The 19,497-nt window shown below is 56.6% G+C and overlaps 1 protein-coding gene across 5 annotated transcripts in view; it reads right to left on the bottom strand.

Moving 5' to 3' along the window:
* Positions 1–19,497, bottom strand: part of HDAC4 (histone deacetylase 4) — a 290,774-nt gene that overhangs the window by 63,708 nt on the left and 207,569 nt on the right. For all 5 annotated transcript variants that reach the window (XM_046018154.1, XM_046018153.1, XM_046018155.1 and 2 more), the window contains 3 exons: positions 18,640–18,761; positions 7,297–7,428; positions 3,964–4,076 (listed from right to left, as the gene is read on the bottom strand). In XM_046018154.1, coding sequence (XP_045874110.1) covers positions 3,964–4,076; positions 7,297–7,428; positions 18,640–18,761 — 367 coding nt within the window. The remainder of the gene's footprint in view (positions 1–3,963; positions 4,077–7,296; positions 7,429–18,639; positions 18,762–19,497) is intronic.

Below are 19,497 nucleotides of genomic sequence, written 5' to 3' on the forward strand. Positions count from 1 at the left end.
GCGTTATAAGTCGGCACACTCTTTCTGTAGGAAAACTTGGCAATCCATGTCAAAAGCCTTAAAAATGTATCTAAGTTTCGATCCTGAAACTCCACTCTTAGGATGGACTCCTACGAAACGATGCTGGTCCAGGGATGGCCCAGGAAGGTCATGGCTGAGGTGCACAGAGGCAGAGGGCTGGTATCTCAATGATGTGTTGTTAAGTTAGGAAAACAAGTTGTAGAATTGTATACTTTTTCAAAAGCAGACAAGGAGGACCAGGACAGAAAGACAGTCAGGAAAAGGTTAGCAGGAGCATCCACCAAGGACCTGAATTACTGCATCCTCTTTTTCCTTTTAGAATGATATTCTTTGCTACAAAGGACACTGTTTTATTCACCCCAACATCCCCCCAGAGCAGAGTCAATGTGCTGAACCGAGGGGCAGAGAGAACGAGCGCATGGTGTTGCCACAGGCTGGCTGGGAGGGTGCAGATGGAGTCTGCATCACGGAAAACGGACTGATGGACAGCCGACCAGTCTTCTCTTAGTTCCCCTCGCACTGTGGTGTGTCACTGAAGAGGAGACGCACGCTGGTGCCTTCGAATTTCATATCCCAGAAAAAATTATGAGCTAAAAGTTATCACCAAGTTGCTGTAGACAGCAGGGGTGGACTGACCGCTGGCCTGGCTTGCAAGTGGCTTCTTCATCCCATTGGGGGTCAGAGCGAGCTGGGGTTCCCCTCAGAGATGCTGCGGGCCTGGTCCCAGAACAGTGCGTGGACTTTAGTCCTGTGAATGGACTGGTTTCCCAGTGCACGTAAAAGTTCCGTGGGCACTATACTCTAGTCTGTTAATGCAGTATTAATGCAACAGCATTAAGTCTTTTTGAACGTACACATCCTTGCTGAAGAATACTTCATTGCTAAAAAATGCTACCCGTCATCTGAGCTCTCAGTGAGTCGTAGTCCTTTCACTGGAAGAGGGTCGCACTGTGATGTCCATGGCCACTGATGGATCAAGGTGGTGGCTGCTGATAGCTGGGGCGGCTGTGGCAACTAAAGTAAGACAATGATTTGCCCATTGACTGACCTCCTTTCTCGATTTCTCTGTCGCACGTGATGCTGTTTGATGGCATTTCACCCGCAGGAGAACTTCCTGCCGCCGCTTTAGTGCCTAAATGAACATCATATCCTAACCCCCCTGGTGTCTCTTCAATAGTCTTCACGGCTTCGTCACCAGGACTAGATTCCAACTCGGGAAACCACTTTCTTCGCTCGGCCCCAGGAAGCAACGCCTCCTCCCTCAGATCTGATCACACGATCGCCGCGATTTGGTCCCATCTGCAGGCTCCACTTGGAATTCCAGTTCTCCTGTTTGCAGCCCCTCTGCAGTGACGTCCTCCACGGAAGGCCTGAAACTTCGATTTGTTAAAAAAAAAAAAAAAGAAAGAAAGAAAAGGCAACATCTGCAAAGCAAGATAAAGGGGCATGCGCTGATCCTCCGGCCCGGCAGGAGCCCTGACGCTGCTGCTGAACACGGCCCTGCTGTAGTGTCGTTCGGAAACATGATCTTTGTTCGGATGCCGTGAGGTTAAAGCAGGAAGGAGAGTGTTCTTCGTGCTGGGGCACTGGGTATGTGCTGTCCTCCACGTGGCTCGCGGGGAAGCTGTGCGGGCCTGACCCAGCCACCACCACGGGAAGTGCCTTCCCTCGACAGAAGCACTTTTTGCCACAAGTGAAAGAGTATCAATGAGCTTGGCTCCTGAGAAAATGGCTCCAATTGCCGTGGAAGGCATGGCCCCACGGGATTGCAATTATCCAGGAACAAAATAAGTAGACCTCCTAATGTCTGCAAAGTTATCATTTCCTCTTTATAATCCCTCTATTTTTTTACCTTATTTATTTTCAGAAATAATGCCACCTTCTGAGAATGACTGGGGATGCTGACTGCCCACATGCGCCGAGCTGGCCATCTCCATCTGCCCTATGCCAGGCTCATCACCTCCCGAGCTCTGCACAAAGTGGGGGTGTGGCTATGCACCCCGCACTGCACCGGCCTTCTGAGCTGGAGGGAGCAGCTGTCTCTGGGTCTGGGGAGGCTCTTTCTTCTGTGTAAATGGGTCTGTGGCAGGGCAGCGGTGATGGGGGGTGCGCAGGGCAGCGGTGGGGTTGGGGGGCGCGCAGGGCCAGTGGGGCTGCCCGGTGCCGAAGGCGGCTTCATGAGGCCTGCACGTTCTCAGGGGTGGTCAGATTCTCACAAACCCTGAACCCACAGAGGTCGTCCTGTGGGACGAGATGGTCGGGAGACCACCCTGCACACCGCAGGGACAATCTGATGAGAGAAGAGCAACGACCTTTTCACTTTTCTTGTCAATCCTTTCACATCTGTAATTCATAGCAGCTTTGTTGACATTCACACATGACTTGTAAAACTTGACACACAATTTAAACTGGTGTGTGTAGACACTCCCCGATAAGGCACCCCGCAGAATGAACCCGATTAGACAGCAGGTGGGAGCACGGCCGACAAGACCTGGCTGGCGGGCATGTGTCGTGCCAGGAAGCAGGGTCCCGGCAGGGCCCCGAGGCCCACTATAGGCAGCCGACCACTAGGACCTCAGTCCCGCAGAGCAGGGGTGTCGAGCTCTGTGACCATCCACACAGAGCTTACACGGGGTTGAAGGGACAGGTGATGAAAGAACCAGATGCGCAAGGACGTGGGGAGTGAGGAAGCGGGAGCGGCCGTGCACACCACGACCTCAGGGGCCGCTGTCTGTTCGTGCATCAGCGTTCAGGAACCTGCCCGAAAATGCTTCGACCTCACACCTGCGTGTCCCCACTACACTCTGTCCTCCCTTTGGGAAGGCAAGATTCATGTCCAGATATTTAGGAGGAAAGGAAGTCACTCTGTTTAATGAACTGTAGCCTCCTGTGAGTTAGCAGCTCAAAAAGAGCTCTGAAGAACCACCCACGCAGCGGGACCGTGTGCGCAGGGAGCAGACGGCACCCAGGGCGGAGCTCACCGTGTTGACGTGGCTCCCCACGTGGTCACCCCGAGCCTGCAGCCTCGAGCGGCAAGCATGCAATCCTCTTGCTCTTCCGAGTGTGGTCGGTGCCCGCCTTTCGCAGGCTGCAGGGCTGCTGCCTGGCCACCTGGCCCTCCAACCCCAGGGCCCGGCACGGGCCTGGCCCGAGGCAGAAACACCAGGGACACTTGTGCAATAAACACACACACCAAAGTGAATAAGGAAGAAGGTCCTGGAGACCACGGCCCGGAAAGTACCCCGCGACCCAGGTCCGGTCCAGGGCACACCCAACAGCCAGCCCCGAGCCCTTCCACCTGGCTCAAGAGGCCACCCAGCTTGTCTCCCCAAGAACACTCTTCCTTCCTCTCTGCCAGCTGACTCCAGAACTCTCTGTGTGCCCATGTGACTCTCAACTACAGCACACCTGGGGCCTGATGGGCAGGGTGAGGGGCTTGTCCGAGGCCGGTGGCATTTGGGAGAAGCCTCCCGTGGCCTTCCTAACCACCCAACACCCTAACCATCTGCCCCGTGTCACCCTGCTCCCCCCGGACACAGGACGTGTGTTGGTCGGCTGAGTATTTCTGAAGCACAACAAGCAGCTTGATTCCCACTGAACAGCGGTTCCCATGTGTGCTGTGTTCCTGTTCCTGGCCACTGCGCAGAGCCCCGGGGACACATGGGTGTGGGGCATCTGGGGCCCAGCGGCACCGAGTGTGTGTTCTGATTGGCCTCTGAAGGAAGCCGGGGCCAGAGATTGGGGATACAGTTGTTCTCACGTCTGGACCGCTGTACTACAATCTAAAGGGGTAGCAGGGCTCAGTGGCAGGGAGGGGCCTTGTCCAGGATGCCTCCCGACCTGGACAGTCAAGGCTGAAGGGTCACTTCGAGGGAAACAACTGGCTGAATCTGCCATGGGGCGGGCACAGGGAACAGAAGCGAATGGCAAGCCCACACTGACCTCAGCCGGGATGCTGGCGACGGCAGGCGCGATCCCGTTCTCCGAGCTGACGTTCCCGGAGCTGTTGTTGGGGGAGCTGGGCGCAGAGCCGGGGGCGCTGCTGCACGCCGAGTCTGTGGGGTGGAGAGACATGTGTGAGCTGTGCTCCGTGCCAGGGTCTCAGGCCACGCAGTAGCCCCCCACGGCCAGCTTGCTGACAGGCAGAAACCACATCGGGAAAGAACATGACCACAGTCCCCAAACGGGCTGCGAGGCGGATTCCCTACTTTTGGTTTTGCTACGGATTCCCTCGTGAGCTCTACACGGACGGCTCTGTGGGGGTCACATCTGAGCCTTTAGGTTGTGCACGTTACCAATTGTCTTCCTCTTGAATTTCAAGATGATCTGACATACGGGAAGATAAGACCTTAAATGTCAATAACCAAACAACAAAAGACCAGGAAACACAGACGCCGCATGACTGTGAATAGGGATGGTCAGGTGTGCTGTGCTTACCAACACAGCCACCGGCCACAGGACTCCCTTTGAATTAAAGTCTCTCATTTTTCCTGAGCGACATCAGACACCCAGGGGGACATGCTGCTAGCTTTGGGGACTGATCGGGGTCTCCCAGAGTCACACGCTAAGTGATCCTCCAAGTTACTTCACAGGGAGCAGTGGCCCAGCCTTGCAGATCGGGACCAGTCTCCACGGCAACAGGCCCCGCCTCGGGGATGCATCCCACCCCCATCTCCTTTTCCCTGCCAGAGCAGCCACAGTGGTGACACTTGATGTTTATGGATGGACCTGTTCAGCTTTTTCCGTGTCCTCCTTTGGTTTCATGGACTTTTGACAATGGCCTCAGGATAGACAGCTCTGCGGTCCCCGGTCCTCTTTGACCAGGCAGCTGTGAGTGCAAGATTGCCAGCCAGGTCACCGGCCCTCCCAGACGCTGACAATGAGCTCAGACCAGAACCACCCCACCCCCCCAACACACCAAACCCGGAGCTTACTTCTCTACTGGGGGAAATCACCTTTGCTTATATTTCACTAACTGGGAACTACAAGAAGGCCCCTGGGCTTTCTGCATGAAGACAGAGCTGCGGCCTCTGGGGCTGCCACCTTGCCCTTGAGTGCAATCCCCGTGGCCCTCGTGGGACACTTCTCTGCGGATCCTAGCCCAAGCTCCACGCCGGGTTCCCCCAGGACTCCCTGCAAACGTGCGCCCCCAGCGCGGTCAGCAGATAACTGTTCTTGCGTAGCAAGGGTGTGAGAAACTGGGCCAAGAAAACATATATACCCAGCTCTTCACTCACTTTCCACTCATTATGCCACTTCTAGGAATGTCGTCTGGGAAATGAACACAAATGTGTCATCCTCACAATGCTATCTGTACCTGCGCAAGTGGGGCCCCATTCAAGGTGCCAAAAGTGCTTGTGATGAATCTGTGCCCCACCTTGAGCTCTAACCATTCGGACGCGTACGTGCATGGGCAGCTCACTATTAACCTCTGTTCCCGAGACACGCGTGGCCTTCGCTAGCAACTGGGGTGAAGCAGCTATGAACCTGCCTGGTCCTGGGGCCCGATTTCCTGCCCAGCTGGGTCCCCAGCTCCCCCCCCACCCCATCCCTCTGCAGACACGCACCCCCCCTGCTCTCCCGCAGGAGACTGCGCTCCCCAGGGCTGAAGACAGGGGTTCCCTTGCTTGGTCGGGACCACCTCCCTTAACTTCTTACTTCCTGTCTCCTGGAAAGGCATTTCTGCACTCTGCCCCTGGAAGCCTGTCTCCTCTTGTCCCTGTGCCAGCTGCACTCACCCCCTATGCATTCCCCAGCCTCTCCTTGCCCCAGACCCCTTCACGTGCACCCTGGATGTGCCCTGACCCAGTACCAGGCAGCTGGGGTGGGAGCAGTTCGCTAGAGGGGCCACCTGTGACGGGCGGGCCTCTCCAATGAGATGCTGAGCTCTGGGAAGGCGAGGGCCCACGTCGCTCTGTGCGTGTGCAGCCTGGTGCTGACTCACCGTGGCATTCAACAGCCCCAGGCGGACAACATGAACACGCGAAGAAGCCTGCTGACGGTTCCGTCTCACCCACTGCAGGACTAGAATACATGCGTGGCCCTTCTGCCCATGGGAGCCGCCGGCCCACTGTCAGGCACGCGTCAAAGGAGACAACACTGCATCTGCGTTTGGACATGGGCTTTCATTCCCGACTTCACATGGAATCCCCAGGGGCTGAGACTCTGGGTGATGGTCCCTCCTCTCTTCAGACGAGGCTCTGAACCCCCAGCACTGAACATTAGTAACAAAGTGAGGCGCGTCGACCCTTTCAGATGAATGTTCAGAGGCCAGAGCTAGGATGAGGGGTTTTACGCTGCTACAGAGCCCTCAAGGCAGTGGGACGGGGCGGGGGGCGGAGCTCTCCCCCTTGCTCAGAGGCCCCGGGCTCAGTCGGTGTGTGTGCAGTGTTGGCCACAGACACACAGAGGACCAGCACCGGGGAGCCCCGTCCTCCTTCCCTAAGAACCCGACACATACAGACTGCCACCAGGAGCCTCGGCTTTCAAACAGAGCACTGGACTTAATGTAAACAGTGCCTCTGCCTTCCCCCCTTTATCCTGGTGCTGGTGTGTGCCCTCAGGACGCGGGATGCACTCTGGGGGCTGGAGTATGTCCTCAGGATGGGAGAACCCACAGGAAATGGAGTGTGTCCTCAAGGTGGGGGTGCCCCGAGATGGGGCATATGCTCATGGGAGTGGGTTGTACCCCGGGGACTCATATGCCCCTGCAGGTGGGATGTACCCTTGTGGCGGTGTGCGTCTTGGGAACTGGGGAGCACCCTCAGGAAGGAGGGCGTCCCTGAAGACTGGGCTCTGGCTGGGAATGCACCACCGCAAGTCCACCACTAGATGGGGGCCGAGAGCAATGCTCGCTTAGCAAGCGGGGACCACTGAGCTCCCTCCTTCATTCCCTTCCCACCTGTGGGACTCTTGCCAGGAAGATTTCAATGCTCCCCAGTGGTCCAGACACTGTAATGGGCAGTGGAGCAGATCAGAACCATGTGATTTACCGCTAATAGGACAGGATCAGTGAAACCTTCAGAGAACCCTCAACTCAATGTTCCTGCAAACACCCGGTGCAGTGTCCAACCCGGCTGTTCTGGTGGCCTGGTGCTCTTGGAGGCTGGGGCTGTGAGAAGACAGGAGGTGCCCTGTGTGCCCAGACACCAGTGGCGGCTCTCGGACTCGCACTGTAGGCGCCAGGGGCTGAGAGCGCCGTGTAGATGTGCGGGTGTGGGGGGGTGGGGTACAGGAGAGCCCCGCGGGGCAGGGGTGGGCTAGCAGTGGGCGTACCCGTGACATCCAGTGGGCGCTTCTTCAGAGCTGTAACCACTGGCCCGTCTTTTCTGCGTAGTAGGGGACTGCTCCGTCGCTCTGCCACCTTCTGCTTTAGTCTGGACCGTAATTTCAAATTGGGTTCAGAAGCTGCATGAAAAGGAGACACCGTTATAATCAGACAGTCGTGGCTGTGGTCAAGTTTCTCACTTGGCAGTTAAAAAATATGCACGTTGGGTAAATACTGAGACAATACGGACGTGTGGGTCCAGGATAAAGGGAAGGCAGCATTCCTGAGGCCTGTGCGGAATATCTCCAGTCCCACCCACAGTCCAGGTAATGAGCAACGCCTGTCTGAGGCTTCCTGCTGTGTTTCTGTGGCCCCGTGGGTCATTGAAGGGTAGTGACCCACCTGCTCTGTGTTACACTTCCTTGTTCACCTGCCTGTCAGAAATTCCTCCCGCAACCAACAACATGGAAACAAGCCACTGCCTGTGAGCGGCCGTCCTGGGGCCCTAGGGCCAACCAGTCCACACCTGCATAGGGGGTGAGCAAGCCCCTGTCTCCCTGAGAGGCCACCTGACCACAGGACATGGGCATTTTAGCTTGGTTCGGTCTATCACCAGCTCTGCGTGTACTTTGCAAACCTGTGTATTTAAGCTCAGGGGTTCCCATGCCCCTGCACCTGGAGAGCAGACCACCCCCCGACCAACTAGGTCACAGCTCCGGGAAGCAGGGCAGGGGCACGCTCCTGTGAGGCTGCTCTGGGAGGAGGGTGCCCCCTTCCCCACTCCCGTGTGGATGCCTGTGCAGGAGTCTCCATGAGGCCTCAGGGCCAGGCCAGGGGTGAGATCGCCACTGCAAAGACGTTTCTTCGAGTTCTGAGGTCTTACCTGACAACTTCCAAATTCCTACTGCCTCTCTGTTTGCAAATAAGCGAGGTTTTACCTTTCTGTTGGTTTTTAATCAGCAACCCTGCTGTTTTTAATCTTTCTGGAACAGGAAGTTCACGCTCTCCAGAGCACAAGCAATATAATCGAATTTCCCCCTGGAATCAGAACTAAGACAGTCTGGGTTTGAGGCAACAGGCCGGGCATGGGGACCCAGTCCCTTGGGAAGCAGGGTAGTGGTGTGCCAGGCCTAAGTGCTGGGGCGCCAGTGACCCGGCCAGAGGCTGGGAGGCAAAGGGCAGCTCTCTGGGAGCCCTGGGAGGGGAAGGGGGTAGCAGGCCACCTACATGCAGCTTCCCGGAGCAATCGAAGATACACTTTAGGAGGCCGCTGGACCTCTGACGATGCCGCCCAGGTTCTGGTGGGCACACGGGGAGAGGCACCCTTTCTGCTCTGTGCTTGCATGTAGGGCGAGTGCCCGTTCCCCTGTCAGACTGCACAGCCACGAGTGGGAAGGATTTGTATGAAGATTATGGAAACTATTCTTCCCTTATTTGAGACGACTGTAGATGTACATGTTTCATTCACTTCTATTTTTACATGGAGTTTCTTACCATTACTTAACACAAGGAAAAAAACCCAAACTTCATCTAACAGGCAAGAAAGCAACAGCTCTCCTCACACCACCAAGGTCTGTGCTGAAAGGACATGGACACCCTTTGGTCCAAGCTGGGGACGGAAGCTGCTCCCAAGATCACGGGGCAGCACGGGCCCCTGGGGAGGGAGTATGTCCGGAGACAGCGTATGGGTGGCCCCTGGTGGCAGGGTAGCCCCGGGCCAGCTGCAGACCAGCCCTGCTCCTGGGTCTGGCACCCGACCTCCCCCAGGCCCTGTAGGTCACTCTACATTCAACATACCTGGTTGAGTGACAGCTCCGGCCAGGTCAGCAGTCGGGCAGCCACTCAGAGACTGCACCGGGCAGGCCCCAAGCCCCTTCCCACCTCTCACAGCTGCTGTCACTTGTCTGCAAGCCCTCACCCTCTCCCAACGATAGCTGCATGGCTCTGCTGTCCTCACAGCAGCAGGGGCACCTCGTGAAATGACTCTGCTTATCTGGCTGTTTCTGGACCTCCCGCACTTGAACATGAAAGTCCGGGAAACCTGAAGGATCTGTCCAGCCTCCCCAATTCCAGGTGAGCCCAGCGACACTCGCTTTGCAAAGACAGACCCGACCCAGGACTCACCACCCCTCTCAGCATGGGCCTCTCTGGGCCACCCCTGATGTGCAGTGCCTGGTACAAAGCAGGAACAAGGGACACATGCTCCAGATGTTGGGCATCTCATTCAGGATGAAAGCAGAGCATTAAACTGACCAGGGTGGGCCCTTCCCCGTCCCTCTGGGGTTCTCTAGGACCATCTCTCGACAGAGCCTCTGGGTGCGGGGCCAGGGCCTGGGAGGGAAGGGAGGCAACCACTTCCTCATCTCTGTGGCACAGCGAAGGCCCAACTCCCCCTTTTTTCTCTGCAGAAGGCACGTTCCTAGGAGCCGCGGGTGCAGGGGTCGAGCAAGCTGAGTTGAGTTCTACGGGCCCCACAGAGAAGACACCAGGGCCTGTGGTCCACTGTTCATCCACATAGTTCTCGAAACTTCCAAATGCCTGCCACCCAAATGCCTCTGCGTGGCAGCCGAAGCCTAGAACACAGGCGGCTGCAGCCCCCAACAGATGCTGCAAGACCGCACCTGCCACGTGGAGGCCCATGCCACCCCCACGGGCTCCTCCAGGCAGCTCCCAACTGCGTCTGAGGTCCTCAAAGCTCACGCAGCTCCAGCGCGGCTGGAGGATGAAGTACAGAACTATATTTCCCTCCTTTGAATAGGGCTGCAGGCAGACTGACAGCCAAGTGTGAACAAGAGGCATTTTGGAAAAGCGGCTCCCAGCAGCTGAGTGCTACCGAAATGGAAGGGGGCTCACTGTGTTCACGAGCACGGTGTCTGTTCCTCCTGGGCGATGTGGGCACGCCAGGGAAGTTCTTCCTCAAAGGCCATCAGGTACGTGACAGACCAAGTTCAACCTTCAAATCCTGCCCCGGCCCCAGCACCTGCCCCTCACTGGGCAGGAGGTGCCTGTGGTGAGATGAGGGCTGCTCTCCACGAACGCTCACATCTACAGCAATCTCACGCAGGTCCAGCTTTCCCCGAGGGCTGGTCACAGCACAGCGGCCATCAGAGTGGGAACATGGGTAACGGTCCGGCGGGCAAAGGGCCCTAAGTGCCCGTGGCATGTACCCACAGATCACGTTGTCTGGAGGCAGGGGCTGCTCTGGGCGTGGGGTGAGCAGGCAAGGGTGTGCAGAGCACCGTCTCAGCTGGGCACATGGGCACAGCCGATGTCCGAGCCGTCCTTCTGAGACCCACAGAATGGCAGTGTGGGAGGCAATGCGGGAGAAGCCACAGGACAGACGTGCGGGTATGGGAAGAAGACAGTGGGAGGAAAAGGGGAGTGAAAAGGTCCAAGATCACATTAATAACAATGCCAGGAGAGGTCGGGGCAGAGCAGGGAGGTCACTAACCCAGTGACTGGAGACACCCTCCTCCCTCTGCAGGAGGCCTGGTGCCTGGCAGAGGGGGTGGTGAGTGCTTCCCGCGGCCCCTTGCTAGGCAGACCCCGTAGAGTTCTGGAGCTCTGGGGGCCAGTCAGGGATTGGCCTTGTTAGTGCTGTTGGATTCTGCAACAGCCACTTGGAGGCAAGAGAGACACTCAAAAATCCTGTGGGAAAGTGACTTCTATACTCAACCACGTTATCGGTCAGATGGGGGCCAGAACTGACATCTGCCCATGTGCACGTGTGTTCACAACCCGTTCAGGTCCTCAGAAAGCTGTTGTGCCCATGCAAGGTGAAGGAGGGGGCCGTGCAGGAGTCCAGGGGAAGGGGCGGGGTGGGGGGGACCAGCAAGTGGGACAAGGGGTGGGGGCCTTGTGGCTGGGAGCCTATCTCCCAGGCCAGAGAGAGGTCTCTGGGCCACCTGCCATGTGGGGGCTCCTCCAGGTGAATTAACGACAGGAACGCAGAACACTAAGCAATAGAAAAACCATGATCAACTTCAGGAAAAGGGCAAGTTAGGCAAACAAGGAAATGCAGGCATGGTCACTCTGCATAGGTGTGCACTTTCTGTACGTCCCCTGTCAAGGGGCAGGGAGGGGCAGGTCCTGAGCCCCTGTGGGGCCATCACCTGTCCTGAGCCTCATGGGGTTCTCTGATTTATGCATACTTATTTTCTTTGAAAACAATAAGAAGTACTCTGGAAAGCCAAATGACAGACTAGAACGTGACTTTCATAGCACACGTGTCAGACGGAAGACTGACGGTAACCTTTCAGGAGCTCCTACAAAGCCACACACACTAGAAAGAAAGCACCCCAAAGAAAGCATGAGGGGCTCGCCATTAAACTTCCATCCACTGAACACTGAGGGACCTGCCCGTGCGTCCTGTGTGGTTCTAGATGCCGCACACAGGGGCGGACAAGCCCAGGCCTGGCAGGCACTCTGAGCTCCACACAGCTTGCTGGCCATGTGTCCCCGGGCTTGGGTCACAGCCACCCGGGGCCCTGCTATGAAGGGAGGATGTTCTCACAGGAAAGATGAGAAATAAAGACACTTGAGCTTGTCTAACAGTGACAGGATTGCCGAAAACATCCCAGGAAGCACGACTGGCTCATCCGTCGCCTGGGCTAGGCTGATCGTGGTGGTACTTAATGACGTGGACAGAGCAGGCTCCCCGGAGCTCTGCTATGGCGTGACGTGCTCAGTGTCTCAGAGCTCGCAAACCCCTGAAGTGGGCCGTGCCATTAGCAGGGATCGATCATCCAGAAATTCACAGGGATCTATCCTAGCACAAGAGGGCAGAGGTAGAGTTACGCGAGAAGAGTTACAAATTTACATGCACAGACCAGACCATGTAGAGAGGTGCTGATGCTCACACACTCAGATGGAAAGGCAGACTCAATGGAACAGCAGCTGAAAAAGACAGTCACAGGACAGAACGCAAAGCAAGTGTTCTTGTTAACATGAAGACAACCAGACACGCTCGCTACCCCTGATACACAGTCCGACACGGATGCGCAGAAGATATCCGGACAGATACCAAACTAACCAAAGCAGCTTGTCTCGGGGAAGTAAGACGCAGAAGCTGGTCTAACTCATGTTCTGTTAGAAGCATGTAGAATGTGGTATTTCGTAAAGAAAGAGGTACTACACGCTGCTGGAGGCTGGTGTCTCCCACCCGGTCACAGTCTCGTAGCCTATTTCTGTTGGTGATCAGCTCAGTGTGGGGCAGCCACTGAAAAGTGCAATGTGACTTCGAGATCCCTTACGCTACTGATCGATTAGATTAGATTAGAAGGAGGTCAAGTCTGATAGATGTCAAAGTTTGAAGGACGGAACACGGGCTATGTGAGCCAATCACTGTACATAGAAGCTGCCTAGTACTCCCCGTACGGACCATCTCTAGAAGCTTCCTAGGAAAGCACAATAAAGCCTTTTAAAAAACCCTCTGAACACACTCATACCCCGCTTGTAAGAGCACAGAGTCAATGGAAGACAGCCCAGCAAACATCCCGCGGGGCTGGAGCTCAGTGGGGCCGGCACCCCTGGCGCTGCGGTCACCCCTCACCCCCCCAACTCTTTGCTCAGAGACGGCACAGAAGAGCAGAGCCTGCCGGCCCGGCCCCGAGCGAGACGTGCAGGGCCATTTATCACACTGCAACTGACCCTCCAAATCACGCCTTTCCACTGAACTGCGGTGAATGGGGGTCATCCCTCTCCGCCCCTGCTGAGGACCTGCACCGTGCTTGCCACCGACCCAGGTGGCCCTGTGACAGCCCATCCTAGACACGCAAACTCAGCTGTGAGGGGCGTCACTCTGTTTGCCAGGGTCCTAGGGAAACCTGCTGACCTGCTGCTGTGTTCAATGGCTGCAGAGGTTACAGATCGCCCACCCCTGGTTCTCCACAGGCTGCGCATTCCCATGGCAGATCTCTACAAGGTGCTGGGGACACATGCGGCGGCCAGCTGCAGAGAGGGACTCTGGTATCCAGCAGGACGGGGGCAGGGCGGCTGCCAGGAGACTACTGATGGGGCCTGAAGCCACCTTCCTTGTGTCTGGGGTCAAAGCCTACCCTCACCCTGCACCTGCCCGGTGTCTCCCTGGCCCGGCCCCGTGGGTCCAGCCTGACACTCCAGTGGGGCCTGGACCCTGCTATTCCCTGCCCACCCGAGCAGCTCAGAGCCCGGAACCCTGAAGACTCATGAAATCACCATGGCACGGACACTGGGGGCGAAGCGGACGCTGCCTTGTCTGGGACAGCAGCCTCAGCTGGGCCCTCCAGCTGAGGGCGTGGGCAACGAAGTCTGGCTCCCAACGTCACTGTGGTGACTGGGCAGGGCAATGAGCCTCAGAATCCAGCCCTAAGGGTCACCGCCAGATGTGAAAGTCACAAGAGAACATGTGTACTCCCCACAGACAGGGACTCAGTCCCCTGGGTGTTCGGGCCCATAGAAGATGACATGGGAACAACAGTCCCTGGGGAGGTTTTCAGTGACTGGATGCAGTATGGGGGGTGCACTGTGACCCAAACTCATGTGACAGCAACGCAGGTCATCTGACAAGGGACGCCGGGCGTGCAGGGGAGTGGGCTGGTGCTAGGCCTGCCTTGCCCCCCTTCGCCGGGCTGGACAGGAGGCTGTGCAGTGGGCCCAAGGCAGGCTCCAGCAGGTGCCATGTTCTTCCTGCTGCTCCAGAGAACAGACCAGAGAGACTCTGGCGCCTGTAGCACAGTGGCTGCACCCCATCCCCCGGGCCACGGGTGGGCCAGGCTGACTGCGCGTTCTCCCTGCTGAGTCGAGCAGCTACAGACAGGGGAAACTGCCATCTCCCATAGCTTGGAAATTGCTGCTTCCCATGAACAGCTACAAACCTGTGAGGTGCAGAGCTGCGGGAACCTTCTAGAAGGAAGAGTCCCAGGAGCCACTGGCCGCAGAAGTGAACAGGGGCTGGAAACCGAACGCCTTGGGCCCAGCGTCCAGGGGGAGCTGTGACCCATACCACCCAGCCACCATCCAGCCTCCCCCCACTGCGTCTGGGGCCAAGGGTGGGCCTGTGCGCAGCAGGACTGCTTCCAACACAGCTGACAGGCGCGACTCCTCCCTAAGCACTTCCTGAAATAGACGATAGTTGTCCTGGGTGGTGCCCAGCACACGGCACTTGGTGTTGAGGTCCCAGAGGTCACGGTCAGAATGGAAGTGGATGGAGATGGGCAAGGACAGAAAGCTTTGTTTTGTTTCATTCTGGTCTCATTTCATCAGTCAGAAGTCACAGAGGACAATTTAAGAGACATTATGCAAAAAATTGACAAAAGCTAACATCTTTAAAAACGCAAAGTTGAAGAAGCTACTGGAGAAAAGTATAACCTAAACATCATCCATATGACAAAACTGGATTTTCTCTTGGCGCCTGGGTGGCTCAGTGGGTAAAGCCTCTGCCTTCAGCTCCGGTCATGATCTCAGCGTCTTGGGATCGAGCCCCTCGTTGGGCTCTCTGCTCAGCAGGGAGCCTGCTTCCCGCTCTCTCTCTCTCTGCCTACTTGTGATCTCTGTCTGCCAAATAAATAAATAAAATTTAAAGAAAAAAAAAAAGAAGTGGGAAAGCATCCTTTCTTCCGTGTGAACATGTGGTCGAACACTTTGCTCAGACAAAATCCTTGGCGGAGCTGCTTGATGCCCCACAAACCCAGGGAGGACCCGCTGATGGGTGCAGGGTGGGTGGCATGGAACAGGTCCCAGTATATCTTCAGTTAGTAGATTTGGAGGGGCCCAGAAATTCAGTCAGGTGGCCCCACCGCACCTGCTCTGTACCTGTGCACCCTGGGACAGGAACCAGCCTGCTGGGAGGTGGGGACGCCCTGCTGTCAACTACAGGGAAGGCGGCAGGCTCTCCAACAGGAAGTGAGGGGAGCCCAAGCTGGGCACTCAGGTGGTGAAGAAGAACCAGGGGCCGGGACGTTTTCCCAAACCCCCAGCAAGGCAAGGCACGCCTCTCCGGCGAGACTTCCAGCAGTAAATGGCATGGATTGCTGTGTGGCCTTCCCTCAGGGAGCTTAGCAATTCCACCTGCTTCTGGCGGAACTGGGGGCTGAAGGAAGGATCTAGGGGAGTGGAGGCTGGCGGGAATGGGCTATTGGGTGGGGGAAAGGATAAAGGGCAGCCTGACAACTTGGGAAAATGAGAGCAGAGGCCCCACAGCCAGACTCCCTCTAAGCACTTAGCAAACATCAACTCTGTGACTTATCCCAGCCCAGGAGGTAGGTGTTTCCTGATAGCAAAACAGGGAGGCACAAAAGGTTTCCCCAAACCACAGGGCAGGAAGTGAAGCCACTGGATGTGAACCCAGGCCACTGGAAGAAGTCACTCCCTGAACACTCGGAGGCTTGGGTGAGTCGGGGCGCTCTTCTCCTGAGAGGGAGCAGAGCCGGGCACAGTGAGCCCAAGGAGCAGGGACAGCGGCTCTGCACCTCACGGGCACGTGTCCTGCAGGGGACTGAGCCCTGGGGACCAAGGGGCAGGCTGATACTGTGTGAGATCCACAGGATCTGGGGTCAAGTTGAAACCAAGGGGAATATTCAAGTGTACGTCACATTTATTAAAGATATATTTTAATTCATTCGAGGCATTTTGTAATTAAGATTTCATGTTTGCAGTCTTTCCTATTACGCATTCTCATACAAATGCAGATAGGAATCACCAAGAATTAGTGACATCAAGTGCTTGAAAGTGGATACTTTCAGGATGATACAAGACACCTAATGACACTCCATTCCCTTAAGTAGTTTAAACATTTCTTCTGAAATCTTTCCATTATTAATATTATTAATGTGCTGGTGATGTCCTCTTGAAAAATTGATAATGCAATCACATCTTAATTAAATTCTTCTGGAGCACCATGCACTCACGGGCACGTCCCTGAGGGTGACGAGGGGTCTGCATGTCCCAGGGCAGTGGGGGACTGGGGCACGGCCAGGTTCAAGGCAAATAGGTGTGACAGGCTGTGCTCCCAGCACAGGAACCAGCAGCCGCAGAGACCGAGAGGGATGACAGGGGCCCGTGAGACAAAAGGTCACAAAAGGCCGTGTAGCTCGGCGGAACAGCACCGCGGCTGCGTGGAGTTGGCCGTCCCGCATCCAGAGTCTTCCAGAGACCCCGGCTATAAGTGGTCAGCGTCACGTTCTGTGTCTTGTAATAGAAGCCAGTGTCCAGGTGGTGTGGGCCCCACCTGGTTGGGAGAGGGGAGGAACCAGAGCAAACATCCCCTGGCGGGCAGCCCCATTTCTATTTTGAGAGGGAGGGGTGAGCTCATGCCAGGGAGCCGTGGGAGGGCCCTGAGAGGTAGGTGCTGCTCGCTGCCCTTCCCTGGGACATCAGGGGAAGAGTCAGAGGTGTCTCCTGACAAGGCAAGGCCCCTCAGCAAGAGGTGGGTGGCTTGGCTTGGTGGCCGGGTGCTCAGCCTTCTGCTTCCTCCACTGGGACCTTGGAGGCCACACTCGCTACACCCAGGGCAGGAGGAAGAGCTGTCTGCTCAGCGTATCCACAGCAGTGGGGGGATGTAGGTGTGCAAAGCTCCATTTTTCTGATGCCAAACTGAGGTCAGGGGAACCTAAGGAATCCATTGCAGGGCACACAGCTACGAATGCAGTGGAAAGATCTGACCTGAGCTGCTGGCTGCCGGAGTCCATGACCTCTGTCCACCTGACCCACCTCCATGCCCTTAAGGTGAGGGAGACTTCCTGCTCCTCGTTCTCTTTCCTAGGCCAGGGCACTGGGAGCACGCACGGTCTTCCTCTCTCCACAGAGTCCACTGCTCCCTGTGACCTGCCATTCTACTGATCTGAGCTCAGGTCAATATAGCATGAAGTTCCAGAAGGGGGGATGGGGGTCACCTTGGGAGAATTGGCCCCCAGCTCCTCACAGAGACCTTCCTGTTGGGCGCGTGGGCTCTCTGGGTGAAACCCACGGCTGTCCTCCATGGAAGGGTGAGAATCACATACTCACACCGAGGAGAAGAGGACAGAGTGGCAACTTCCCTTTCACTAGGGGAGGGTTTACAAGCGACGGGAAGCCCTGCCCATGCCTTCAGGGTCCGCACCGCTGACTCGGAGGGGCTCCACAGACCCCTATCCCATCCTTGTCCAGGACTCTTGGGTCCTGGACCCGTGGCCATTCTGATGGGGCCACTCGATCTCACACACCTGAGTGTCAGTCAAGCACTACCGAGGGGCCTCGCTGCAATTTCTGGCTCTAGACTCAGGCTCTGCTCCCTGAGTGCCGCAGCGAGCTCTCTGGACCCAGCTCTGTCTGCTGTGAGGCTCCAAGTCCTCTGTTGTCAGGATGCAGTGGTATATGAGACTGCAGCCCTGTCACCCAGTGCCTCATCACTCAGGTAAAGATGCTGGTATCTCACTGCCTTAAAGAATATTTGTCTAAAAGCAACCCACATCCTCTGGATAAAACAAAATCTGGGTTTACAAAGAGAAGGGGGTGCCACATGGGCCTCAGTTCCGCTAAGCAGGAGCTTCCCACAATGCCCTGCAACCAGAGGCTCTGCATGTCTGCGACCAAGGGACCCAATCCTCCACAACCTGCCCTAGCCTGCCCACACCTCGTGGGGGACAGAGCCTCTGCAGGACACCCCCGCTCTGGCCCCTGCCCTTCCGGGAACCCTCGAGCCCTGGCCATGGCCACTCTGATCTTTCTTAAAAGCTGCTGACCACTCAAACCATCACCGCTGGCGAAAGTCCTAGGAAGACTGTTGGAGTGTGAATACCCTTCTTCTTCTGGTTTGTGACGGGGCCACACACACCCCGAAGTCTCCTCCTGAAATGTCCTTGCAGGACACAATGAGTTTCTTTCTTGAACAGACTTCCTCCCACTCTGGGATGTACTCCCCCCTCCCCGCCCCCCGGCCCCGCCCAGAGTCAGCCTGGAGGGCCAGAGGCCAGCTGGCTTGCTCCCGCAAGGCTTCATGCGAATCAGCAGGAGCTGATGTGTCCCTGAGCCCAGCAGGGGATGTTCTGGGCTGTGACAAAGTGGAGCACACCAACCAGAGGAGGGTAAACTTGGGTGTTGTTTATAAATGAGTGTGAGTTTTAAGCCGTAGGTGTACACACATGAGGCTTGCTCTGGGTATGAATCATAAAGCAATGCTTAAGGACATTATTTTAAAAAATGATGCTCTAATACAAAAAGCCAATACTTAAGCACAAGCAGGGATTCCCTTTGACTCAGCCTATAGGGAAAGTGGGAGGGTCGGTTGAGAGACCCGCCCTCTCTGGGCATGTGGGAGGGGCCGGCCAAGAGCCCCGCCCCCAGGCCCTGGGCCTGGGAGCCCTAACCTTTTTTTTGGAGCAGGAAGGAGCACTGACCTGTTTTTCGGAGCGGGAAGTCATCTTTGCTGTCGTACATTCCCAGGACCGGGTGGTTGTAGGAGGCCGACACCCCACTCTGGGGTGGGGAGCTCTGGTCAAGCGAACTGTGCTGTGTTTTCCTGGAGAGAAGAGGCAAAGGCAGATGGATGAGTCAACAAGGGGCGGAAGCCCGCCAGACACATCGGCCCCGGATCAGCTCTGGCCGACCAAGGGGACGGGCTCCTGTCTGCCCCAAGGCTGAAATGAGACAGAAACCAGTAATGAACACGCGACCCAAGGCTGAGCAGCACCTCCATAGCCGAACCCTGTGCCCAGAGGAACAGGGCCTGGTGCGAAGCCTGCCAGCATCCTGTTCCTCTTGGGCGGCTCCTTGCAGGGCTGCTCCCAGGCCACCAGGCCACAGCCAGCCATGGAAGGGCCTGTCCTTGGGGGCCCATGGTAGCCAAATGTGGACAGGACCTGCATGGTTGCAGGCAGCTGAGATCTGGTAGGGTGCATTTGGATCAAGCAATGGTCAAGTCTAGGGTCCCCAAGGGGCCCTTCCTTCAGCAGCAAATACCCAGTGTTCATCTGCACCTTCAGAGGAACAAAATCCACCCATCACCCCACTTTCTGGGGGATGGCGGGTATCAGGAGCCAACACCCTGGGCCTGTGATGTTTGCTGCCTCCAGTGACCAGCCAGGCACACTCAGCATCCTGAAAATGGTGAGGCAGGCTCTGGCTCCAGCAGGAGGCTCAAATGGGCGGGAGGGGAGCGGGGCTTGGGAACGGGGTGCCGCCAGCCCTCGGGAAGACCATCGGCATGCCCTGGAAGCTCCCACCCTAAGTGTAATGAATTCTATCGAGTCTTTAAA

The sequence above is a fragment of the Meles meles genome, chromosome 9, assembly GCF_922984935.1.
Source record: "Meles meles chromosome 9, mMelMel3.1 paternal haplotype, whole genome shotgun sequence".
NCBI lineage: Eukaryota > Metazoa > Chordata > Mammalia > Carnivora > Mustelidae > Meles > Meles meles.